General features: G+C 48.0%; 1 protein-coding gene across 1 annotated transcript in view; it reads right to left on the bottom strand.

Moving 5' to 3' along the window:
- Positions 1-10,651: 10,651 nt before the first annotated feature.
- Positions 10,652-12,674, bottom strand: part of wnt4a2 (wingless-type MMTV integration site family member 4a2) — a 33,046-nt gene continuing 31,023 nt past the window's right edge. Inside the window, 2 exon segments of the mRNA NM_001281339.1 lie at positions 10,652-11,224; positions 11,322-11,464. Of these exon segments, the coding sequence (NP_001268268.1) occupies positions 10,754-11,224; positions 11,322-11,464 (614 nt within the window). The 3' untranslated portion in view covers positions 10,652-10,753.

Here is a 12,674-nt window from a genome sequence, read left to right on the forward strand (position 1 = left end):
AGAGAGAGACAGAAAGGGAGACAGAGACAGAAAGGGAGACAGAGACAGAAAGGGAGACAGATAGAGACAGAAAGGGAGACAGATAGAGAGAGAAAGGGAGACAGAGACAGAAAGGGAGACAGAGACAGAAAGGGAGACAGAGAGAGACAGAAAGAGAGACAGATAGAGACAGAAAGGGAGACAGATAAACACAGAAAGGGAGACAAAGACAGAGAAAGACCAAAAGGGAGACATAGAGACATAAAGAGAGGGCAGAGAAATAAAGGGAGACAGTGAAAGACAGAAAGGGAGAAAGACACTGAAAGGGAGACAGATAGAGACATAAAGGGAGACAGAAAGAGACAGAAAGGGAGACAGAGACTGAAAGGGAGACAGATAGAGACAGAAAGGGAGACAGAGACAGAGAAAGACAGAAAGGGAGACAGAGACAGAGAAAGACAGAAAGGGAGACAGAGCAAGACAGAAAGGGAGACAGAGAGAGACTGAAAGGGAGACAGAGAGAGACAGAAAGGGAGACAGAGAGAGACAGAAAGGGAGACAGATAGAGACAGAAAGGGAGACAGAGAGAGATAGAAAGGGAGACAGCGAGGGACAGAAAGGGAGACAGATAGAGACAGAAAGGGAGACAGATAGAGACAGAAAGGGAGACAGAGACAGAAAGGGAGACAGACAGAGACAGAAAGGGAGACAGAGAGAGACAGAAAGGGAGACAGATAGAGACAGAAAGGGAGACAGAGACAGAAAGGGAGACAGAGACAGAAAGGGAGACAGAGACAGAAAGGGAGACAGATAGAGAGAGAAAGGGAGACAGAGACAGAAAGGGAGACAGAGACAGAAAGGGAGACAGAGAGAGACAGAAAGAGAGACAGATAGAGACAGAAAGGGAGACGGAGAGAGACAGAAAGGGAGACAGAGAGAGACAGAAAGGGATACAGATAGAGACAGAAAGGGAGACAGATAGAGACAGAAAGGGAGACCGATAGAGACATGATGGGAGACAAAGACAGAGAAAGACCAAAAGGGAGACATAGAGACATAAAGAGAGACAGAGACATAAAGGGAGACAGAAAGAGACAGAAAGGGAGACAGAGACTGAAAGGGAGACAGATAGAGACAGAAAGGGAGACAGAGACAGAGAAAGACAGAAAGGGAGACAGAGACAGAGAAAGACAGAAAGGGAGACAGAGCAAGACAGAAAGGGAGACAGAGAGAGACTGAAAGGGAGACAGAGAGAGACTGAAAGGGAGACAGAGAGAGACAGAAAGGGAGACAGATAGAGACAGAAAGGGAGACAGAGAGAGATAGAAAGGGAGACAGCGAGGGACAGAAAGGGAGACAGATAGAGACAGAAAGGGAGACCGATAGAGACATGATGGGAGACAAAGACAGAGAAAGACCAAAAGGGAGACATAGAGACATAAAGAGAGGCAGAGACATAAAGGGAGACAGTGAAAGACAGAAAGGGAGAAAGAGACTGAAAGGGAGACAGATAGAGACATAAAGGGAGACAGATAGAGACAGAAAGTGAGACAGAGAAGACCGAAAGGGAGACAGAGACTGAAAGGGAGCCATAGACAGAGAAAGACAGAAAGGGAGACAGAGCCTGAAAGGGAGACAGAGACTGAAAGGGAGACAGAGACAGAGAAGACAGAAAGGGATACAGAGAGAGACTGAAGGGGAGACAGAGAGAGACTGAAAGGGAGACAGAGAGAGACTGAAAGGGAGACAGAGCGAGACAGAAAGGGAGACAGAGAGAGACAGAAAGGGAGACAGATAGAGACAGAAAGGGAGACAGAGAAGAAAGGGAGACAGAGACAGAAAGGGAGACAGAGAGAGAGAGAAAGGGAGACAGATAGAGACAGAAAGGGAGACAGAGAGAGACAGAAAGGGAGACAGAGTGAGACAGAAAGGGAGACAGAGACAGAAAGGGAGACAGAGAGAGATAGAAAGGGAGACAGAGAGAGACAGAAAGGGAGACAGATAGAGACAGAAAGGGAGACAGAGACAGTAAGGGAGACAGAGAGAGACAGAAAGGGAGGCAGATGGAGACAGAGAGAGACAGAAAGGGAGACAGAGACAGACAGAAAGGGAGACAGATAGAGACAGAAAGGGAGACAGATAGAGACAGAAAGGGAGACAGAGAGAGACAGAAAGGGAGACAGAGAGAGACAGAAAGGGAGACAGAGGGAGACAGATAGAGACAGAAAGGGAGACAGAGAGAGACAGAAAGGGAGACAGACAGAAGGGATGCCATGTGGTCTGTATTTCAGGATAATCCTTGCTCTCTGGTATGCTGGCTCTCTCTTCCTCTCTGCCTTCTTACCATCTGATTGGAGCAGAATCAGAGAAGCCGTGAAACACGAGCCTCTGTGCTGTTTCTTCCCAAACCCACTGTGACTGCTCCCATGGCCAGGGGATATGTGCCCTGATATCTGGGATGATAGATGTGCTGATCTCTGGCACATAAATTGTGTTTATAGGTGTCAGTGTTGGGGAAAAGAGCCTGGGGGAGTAATGTACCTCACACACACACACATAACACACGAACACACACACACACACACACACACACACACACACACACACACACACACACACACACACACACACACACATATAACACACAAACACAGACATTTTCAATAGAAATGTGTGTCCTGCAGCGAGGGTGTGTATGGGTGTGGGTGGAGGGTATCAGACTGCAAGAAGGGTCATGTCATGAAGGCTTGTCTCTGGAGTTTCTGTGACAGTAACAAGGCAGAAAGTCATTGTGTAGATTAGATGTCATCTGTATGTTGAGGGACACCTATGCACACAAGTAGCTTTTTTCTCTTTTCTATACATGTAGGGTTAATGTAGCTGTTCTCTCATATGGATACCCTGTCTCCATGTGTATTTCCTACATACTGATAAGGTAAAGTCTCTATATAAGTGTCAGTTAGCATTTACTCCATACCGGTCATTTATTTCTCTTTATTTCATCTTATATTCTGTATTTGACAATGTGAACATAAACAATGAGAAGCTCTTTCTCTCTCTCTTTCTAGGTGTGGGTACAGCCAGTTTGTGGCAGGACTCTGTAGATTGCTGTTGTCAGCCCCTGGTCTCCTGATCCTTGATCCCTGATCCCTGGTCCCTGATCCCTGGTCCCTGGTCCCTGATCCCTGGTTCCTGGTTCCTGATCCCTGGTCCCTGATCCCTGATCCCTGATCCCTGATCCCTGGTCCCTGATCCCTGATCCCTGATCCCTGATCCTTGATCCCTGGTCCCTGATCCCTGATCCCTGGTCCCTGATCCTTGATCCCTGGTCCCTGATCCCTGGTCCCTGGTCCCTTGTCCCTGGTCCTTGATCCCTGCCATTCCTCCTGCCTGCCACTGGGTTATTCCACGAAATGAGTGCCTTTTGCGTCCCATTGATATTTTAAGTAAAGATTGTGCACCAATATAGCATTTTCAAATAGTGTTATATTAAATTAAAATCCTTTTAATTTAGACCACATGGGGAATCTATCAGATGTTTTATGTGAATAAAGACTTGCCAAAGTCTTTGCACCCTCTGTGACTTTTAGGAATATTTGAACCCACTTATCCCCACAATTTCACTAAGTTTTGTAGCTTAGACATTTCTGAAGATTATTATTTATTTCATGTGATTAGTCTGTCCCTCATTTTACTCATTTTAATATGGCAAAACAATTTATTTTATATATTTTTTTCAAAAGAAACATTAAACATCTAATAGTAGAATCATAGTGTAAAAGCAGGTCAGCTGGTTATTCTCATTTTGTGGAAAACTGAGTGGGTCGAGCATAACACGTCAACCCTGTTACCCACAGATAGGCAGGCTAGAATAACACGTCAACCCTGTTACCCACAGATAGGCAGGCTAGAATAACACGTCAACCCTGTTACCCACAGATAGGCAGGCTAGAATAACACGCCAACCCTGTTACCGACAGATAGGCAGGCTAGAACAACATGTCAACCCTCTTACCCACAGATAGGCAGGCTAGAATAACACGTCAACCCTGTTACCCACAGATAGGCAGGCTAGAATAACACGTCAACCCTGTTACCCACAGATAGGCAGGCTAGAATAACACGTCAACCCTGTTACCCACAGATAGTCAGGCTAGAATAACACATCAACCCTGTTACCCATAGATAGACAGGCTAGAATAACACATCAACCCTGTTACCCACAGATAGGCAGGCTAGAATAACACGTCAACCCTGTTACCCATAGATAGACAGGCTAGAATAACACATCAACCTTGTTACCCATAGATAGACAGGCTAGAATAACACATCAACCCTGTTACCCACAGATAGGCAGGCTAGAAGAACACGTCAACCCTGTTACCCATAGATAGACAGGCTAGAATAACACGTCAACCCTGTTACCCATAGATAGGCAGGCTAGAATAACACGTCAACCCTGTTACCCATAGATAGACAGGCTAGAATAACACGTCAACCCTGTTATCCATAGATAGGCAGGCTAGAATAACACGTCAACCCTGTTACCCATAGATAGGCAGGCTAGAATAACACATCAACCCTGTTACCCACAGATAGGCAGGCTAGAATAACACGTCAATCCTGTTACCCATAGATAGACAGGCTAGAATAACACATCAACCTTGTTACCCATAGATAGACAGGCTAGAATAACACATCAACCCTGTTACCCACAGATAGGCAGGCTAGAAGAACACGTCAACCCTGTTACCCATAGATAGACAGGCTAGAATAACACGTCAACCCTGTTACCCATAGATAGGCAGGCTAGAATAACACGTCAACCCTGTTACCCATAGATAGACAGGCTAGAATAACACGTCAACCCTGTTATCCATAGATAGGCAGGCTAGAATAACACGTCAACCCTGTTACCCATAGATAGGCAGGCTAGAATAACACGTCAACCCTGTTACCCACAGATAGGCAGGCTAGAATAACACGTCAACCCTGTTACCCACAGATAGGCAGGCTAGAATAACATGTCAACCCTGTTACCCACAGATAGGCAGGCTAGAATAACATGTCAACCCTGTTACCCACAGATAGGCAGGCTAGAATAACATGTCAACCCTGTTACCCACAGATAGGCAGGCTAGAATAACATGTCAACCCTGTTACCCACAGATAGGCAGGCTAGAACAACACGTCAACCCTGTTACCCACAGATAGACAGGCTAGAATAACACGTCAACCCTGTTACCCACAGATAGGCAGGCTAGAATAACACGTCAACCCTGTTACCCATAGATAGACAGGCTAGAATAACACGTCAACCCTGTTACCCACAGATAGGCAGGCTAGAAATGTAAAAAATATTATAATGTGGGAAGCTTGCATTCAATTGCCTCTCCCTATTGCACACAACACACTTCCATTCCCCCTGTCACAAAGGTATTTATGGCAGATTTTTTGATGAAATTGTCAACCCTGTTATGGTCAACCCTGTTATGGTCAACCCTGTTATGGTCAACCCTGTTATGGTCAACCCTGTTACTTTATTTGGCACTTCATACGCACTTACTATAGTATTTTTTTATTTAACATCTTGAAATGGGAAAACGTATTTTATTAAGTCAAACATGACAGATTGATAAAATTGTGTGAAATATATATATTTACTAAATTACACTTCTCAAAAGGCACTGAATTGGAGGCACACCCCCATTATTAAAACAACTGGAAGGAATCAGGACTGGGTTTGGCTTCAGGGCACAACTAGCTGGACTCAGGATATTGACAGGATATTTAAAACATGTTATGTTGGTACCCAGTCAGCTGCAATAATGGTTGTTTTAATGAGTGATATCACCCCCCCCCCCCCCCCCCCCCACACACACACACGCACACACACACACAAACACAAAAACACACACAAACACACACCCACACACAAACACACACAAACACACACCCACACACAAACACACACACACACACACAAACACACACACAAACACACACACACACACACAAACACACACAAACACACACCCACACACAAACACACACACACACACACACACACACACACAAACACACACACACACACAAACACACACAAACACACACCCACACACAAACACACACCCACACACAAACACACACCCACACACAAACACACACAAACACACACCCACACACAAACACACACACACACACACACAAACACACACACACAAACACACACCCACACACCCAAACACACACACACACACACACACAAACACACAGCCACACACAAACACACACAAACACACACCCACACACAAACACACACAAACACACACCCACACACAAACACACACACACACACAAACACACAAACACACACACACACACACACAAATACACACCCACACACAAACACACACAAACACACACCCACACACAAACACACACACACAAACACACACACACACACACACACACACACACACACACACACACACACACACACACACACACACACACACACACACACACAAACAAACACACACACACACAAACACACACACACACACACACAAACACACACAAACACACACACACACACACACAAACACACACACAGAAAGCATGAAATGAACATGCAACCCTGATATCAGAGTTGTTTTCTTACGTCGTAAAGAGACATGTCAAAAGAAATATGACAAACAAGAGTATAATCTTTGACACAGCATATATTTCATTTTAACATACATTCATACGCAGTATAGTCTTCTTCAGTGTATAAGTCTTTACAGATCTATGTTTCTATAATGAATAGCATGTTACTATAGAAAGCTTTGGCTTATGGTGGTTGTACATGGTAGCCACACATAGGTCAGTCCCTGTGCCCTGGCAGTCACCTGGGGAGACTGTATGTAGTGTATGGTATGCTGTGTGGCATATGGTGCGGTGTGTGTGCGGCTAGTGTGTTGTACGTTATGTATTTAGCGAGTGTGGTGTGTATGTGCATGTGTGTGTAGTATATGATGTGGGACAGTGATGTGTGTGTAGGCTTTGTTGTTTGTGGTAAGGTGTAGGGACGGTGGTATGTGGTGTGGTGTGGTATGTGATGTGGTATGGCATGTGGTGTGGTATGTGGTGTGGTGTGGTATGTGGTGTGGTATGTGGTGTGGTATGTGGTATGGTATGTGGTGTGGTATGGTATGCGGTATGGTATGTGGTGTGGTATGTGGTGTGGTATGTGGTATGGTACGTGGTGTAGTATGGTATGCGGTATGGTATGTGGTGTGGTATGTGATGTGGTGTGGTATGTGGTGTGGTATGTGGTGTGGTATGGTGTGTGGTGTGGTATGGTATGTGGTGTGGTATGTGAGGTGGTGTGGTATGTGGTGTGGTATGGTATGTGATATGATGTGGTATGGTATATGGTGTGGTATGTGGTGTGGTATGGTATACGGTGTGGTGTGGAATGTGGTATGGTATGTGGTGTGGTATGTTTTGTGGTATGTGGTGTGGTATGGTATGTGGTGTGGTATGTGGTGTGGTATTTAATGTGGTGTGGTATGTGGTGTGTGGTGTGGTATGTGGTGTGGTGTGATATTTTATGTGGTGTGGTGTGGTGTGGTATTTTATGTGGTGTGGTATGTGGTGTGGTATGTGGTGTGGCATGTGGTATTTTATGTGGTGTGGTATGTGGTATGGTATGTGGTGTGATATTTTATGTGGTGTGTGGTGTGGTATGTGGTATGGTATGTGGTGTGATATATTATGTGGTATGTGGTGTAGTGTGGTATGTGGTATGGTATGTGGTGTGGTATTATATGTGGTGTGGTATTTTATGTGGTGTGGTGTGGTATGTGGTATGGTATTTTATGTGGTGTGGTGTGTGGTGCAGTGTGTAGTGTGGTATGTGGTGTGGTATGTGGTGTGTGGTATGGTATGTGGTGTGTAGTGTGGTATGTGGTATGGTATGTGGTGCGGTATGTGGTGTGGTGTGTGGTGTGGTATGTTATGTGATGTGTGGTGTGTGGTGTGGTATGTGGTATGGTATGTGGTGTGTGGTGTGGTATGTGGTATGGTATGTGGTGTGGTATGTGGTGCAGTATGTGGTGTGGTATGTGGTGTGTGGTATGGTATGTGGTGTGTAGTGTGGTATGTGGTATGGTATGTGGTGCGGTATGTGGTGTGGTGTGTGGTGTGGTATGTGGTGTGGTATGTGGTGTGGTGTGGTATGTGGTATGGTGTGTGGTGTGTTGTGTGTGGTGTGTGCGCTCGGAGAGAAAAGTGCTTAAGTCATCTTGCACAGCATCTCTGCTCCACCCAGCCCTGTATGTATGTATGTATGTATGTATGTATGTATCTGTCTGTATGTATGAATCTATCTGTATGTTTCTATCTGTATGTATCTGTCTGTATGTATCTATCTGTATATATGTATCTGTATATATGTATCTGTCTGTATGTATCTATCTGTCTGTATGTATCTGTCTGTATGTATCTATCTGTATGGGAAAACTTCCTCCTGGTCTGACACAGACTAAGGCTGGATTCTATTGTATTGTGGGTTATAGACATTAAGGTTTTTTAAAGGCAATTTCCGATTGAGTAGACAGACATATGCAGCATTTATCATGAATGAGATCTCCACGAATGTGAACATGACATTTCAGAGCTGCAGTACCTATAACCCGCGATCAGATTGAATTCCAGCCCATAACTGATTCTGTGTGTTCTTCTGTGAGTAATTCTGATTTTGTGACTGATTTCATGAGTGGAGCAGCATCAGGGCAAAACGGGACAAATGTCCACACAACTAAACCGCTACTCAACCCCAACACAACACGGTCATGTACACCTGGACCACAAATTACAATGTCTGTGAGTCAGCATTCCTACTCTGGGCGGTAAAGTCTGTTCTCTCAGACCGACAGGCAGGCGTGTCTCTCCCTTTACATCCAGTGAAGCAGCAGCAAGATGGAGGGAAAACTCAGCTCCCCCACTCTCCCCTTCCCATGTCCAATATGTCCTACCCTCAGTTCCCCTCTCCCCTTCCCAGGTCCAATATGTCCTACCCTCAGTTCCCCTTCCCAGGTCCAATATGTCCTACCCTCAGTTCCCCTCTCCCCTTCCCAGGTCCAATATGTCCTACCCTCAGTTACCCTCTCCCCTTCCCAGGTCCAATATGTCCTACCCTCAGTTCCCCTCTCCCCTTCCCAGGTCCAATATGTCCTACCGTCAGTTCCCCTCTCCCCTTCCCAGGTCCAATATGTCCTACCCTCAGTTCCCCTCTCCCCTTCCCAGGTCCAATATGTCCTACCCTCAGTTCCCCTCTCCTCTTCCAAGGTCCAATATGTCCTACCCTCAGTTCCCCTCTCCCCTTCCCAGGTCCAATATGTCCCACCCTCAGTTCCCCTCTCCCCTTCCCAGGTCCAATATGTCCTACCCTCAGTTCCCCTCTCCTCTTCCAAGGTCCAATATGTCCTACCCTCAGTTCCCCTCTCCCCTTCCCAGGTCCAATATGTCCTACCCTCAGTTCCCCTCTCCTCTTCCCAGGTCCAATATGTCCTACCCTCAGTTCCCCTCTCCCCTTCCCAGGTCCAATATGTCCTACCCTCAGTTCCCCTCTCCTCTTCCCAGGTCCAATATGTCCTACCCTCAGTTCCCCTCTCCCCTTCCCAGGTCCAATATGTCCCACCCTCAGTTCCCCTCTCCCCTTCCCAGGTCCAATATGTCCTACCCTCAGTTCCCCTCTCCTCTTCCAAGGTCCAATATGTCCTACCCTCAGTTCCCCTCTCCCCTTCCCAGGTCCAATATGTCCCACCCTCAGTTCCCCTCTCCCCATCCCAGGTCCAATATGTCCCAACCTCAGTTCCCCTCTCCCCTTCCCAGGTCCAATATGTCCTACCCTCAGTTCCCCTCTCCTCTTCCAAGGTCCAATATGTCCTACCCTCAGTTCCCCTCTCCCCTTCCCAGGTCCAATATGTCCTACCCTCAGTTCCCCTCTCCCCTTCCCAGGTCCAATATGTCCTACCCTCAGCTCCCCTCTCCCCTTCCCAGGTCCAATATGTCCTACCCTCAGTTCCCCTCTCCTCTTCCCAGGTCCAATATGTCCTACCGTCAGTTCCCCTCTCCCCTTCAATCCACTCTCAACCTCACCCACCCCAAATCACTCACAATATCAAATAAGTTAAAAAACAAAACAAAGAGCAATCACATGAATTAGAATCAACTGAGAGTGTGGGAGGGGGAGGGAAACTACTCTGTTGGGACTTGGAAAACCTACACCGAGTATACCAAACACCTTCCTAATATTGAGTGGGCCTGGCACCTACTACCATACCCCGTTCAAAGCACTCACATTTTTTGTCTTGCCCATTCACCCTCTGAATGGCACACATACACAATCTCCTCTCCATCTACACTGATTGTAGTGGATTTAACAAGTTACATCAATAAGGGATCATAGCTTCACCTGCATTCACCTGGTCAGTCTATGCCACCTAACGTTTAGTATACTCAGTGTATTTTTGCCGTTTTAGATTTTACATCCTGTGCGTGTGTAAGATGTTCCTTTAACATTGTATGAACCTGTCCTCTGTCTGGCTGGCTGTTCCCGTGGTCTGTTGTAAAAGGAATCAGGGTGGCTTTGAAATAGGGGGTAGAGGAAAACCACAAACACCCCCCCCCCCCACCCTCCCTTTCTCTCTCCCTCCCCAAGTGCAGGTGAGGAGGGAGAGAGTGGGGAAATTGTTTGGGTCTCCACTGGGGGTTTCCATGGTGATCACCGGCAGGTGTGCATCTCCACCATCTTGCGGCACTGTTTGCACTTGACGTAGCAGCACCAGTGGAACTTACAGCTGCACCTGTCCACCACCTCCACCTCCTCTGTCTGGAAGCCCCGGCCGCAGCACATCAGCTCACAGCCGTCAATGGCCTTCGACGTCCGGTTACACTGCCGCCCCGCCGTACCCAGCATGCCTGGTGTGCGCGGGTCGTGGTCACAGAAGTCGGGGCTGGGCTCCAGGTAGACCAGGTCTTCGTCTGTGTGAGGTTTGAACTGGGAGTTCCGTGGCACCAGGACCTTGGTCGTGCCCACCTTGCGCTGCTCCACCTCTGTGGCGCCGTCAAACTTCTCCTTGATGACGTTGCCCACCTTGCGGAATGGGGGCATGGCCTTCCAGCAGGTCTTTACCTCACAGGAACCTGACACGCCATGACACTTACACTCCACACGCATGTGGCTCAGGATGGCCTGCAGGGAGACGGAAAGAATGCATGTTTTTATCTCCTGTTCTCTTCTTTGCTGTTGAGTTTACTAGGACATATTTGTTTGTTGTGATAGGTCATACCTTCCTCCCGGCCTCGTTGTTGTGTAGGTTCATGAGTGCTTTGCTGGGGGACTGTCCTTTACTCCTCTCCCTTACGTCAATGAAGGACTGAGAGAAGGCCACTCCGTATGCTATGTTATCACTACAGCCTGACCACTGGAACCCTGGAGGAAGGGAGAGAGACGGAGAGAGGGGGAGAGACACGGAGAGATAGGGAGAGAGACGGAGAGATAGGGAGAGACACGGAGAGAGAGGGAGAGACACAGAGAGATAGGGAGAGACACAGAGAGAGAGGGAGAGACACGGAGAGAGAGGGAGAGACACGGAGAGAGAGGGAGAGACACGGAGAGAGAGGGAGAGACACGGAGAGAGAGGGAGAGAGACGGAGAGATGGGGAGAGAGACGGAGAGAGAGGGAGAGACACGGACAGAGAGGGAGAGAGAGGGAGAGACACGGAGAGAGAGGGAGAGAGACGGAGAGAGAGGGAGAGACACGGAGAGATAGGGAGAGAGACGGAGAGAGAGGGAGAGACACGGAGAGAGGGAGAGAGAGGGAGAGAGACGGAGAGAGACGGAGAGAGAGGGAGAGACACGGAGAGAGAGGGAGAGACACGGAGAGAGAGGAAGAGACACGGAGAGATAGGGAGAGAGAGGGAGAGAGATGGAGAGAGAGGGAGAGAGACGGAGAGAGACACATAGAGAGAGAGACACAGACACGGAGAGATAGGGAGAGAGACGGAGAGATAGGGAGAGAGACGGAGAGAGAGGGAGAGACACGGAGAGAGAGGGAGAGACACGGAGAGAGAGGTAGAGATAGGGAGAGAGACGGAGAGATAGGGAGAGAGACGGAGAGAGAGGGAGAGAGACGGAGAGAGAGGGAGAGACACGGAGAGAGAGGGAGAGACACGGAGAGAGAGGGAGAGACACGGAGAGAGAGGGAGAGAGACGGAGAGAGGGAGAGACACGGAGAGAGAGGGAGAGACACAGAGAGATAGGGAGAGAGACGGAGAGAGAGGGAGAGACACGGAGAGAGAGGGAGAGAGACGGGGAGAGACAGGGAGAGAGACGGAGAGAGAGGGAGAGACACGGAGAGAGGGAGAGAGACGGAGAGAGAGGGAGAGACACGGAGAGAGACGGAGAGAGAGGGAGAGACACGGAGAGATAGGGAGAGAGACAGAGAGAGAGGGAGAGACACGGAGAGAGAGGGAGAGAGACGGAGAGAGAGGGAGAGACACGGAGAGAGAGGGAGAGAGACGGAGAGACACGGAGAGACACGGAGAGAGAGGGAGAGACACGGAGAGATAGGGAGAGAGAGGGAGAGAGACGGAGAGAGAGGGAGAGAGACGGAGAGAGACACATAGAGAGAGAGACACAG

Source organism: Oncorhynchus mykiss, chromosome 17 (genome assembly GCF_013265735.2).
Source record: "Oncorhynchus mykiss isolate Arlee chromosome 17, USDA_OmykA_1.1, whole genome shotgun sequence".
In the NCBI taxonomy this organism is placed as follows: domain Eukaryota; kingdom Metazoa; phylum Chordata; class Actinopteri; order Salmoniformes; family Salmonidae; genus Oncorhynchus; species Oncorhynchus mykiss.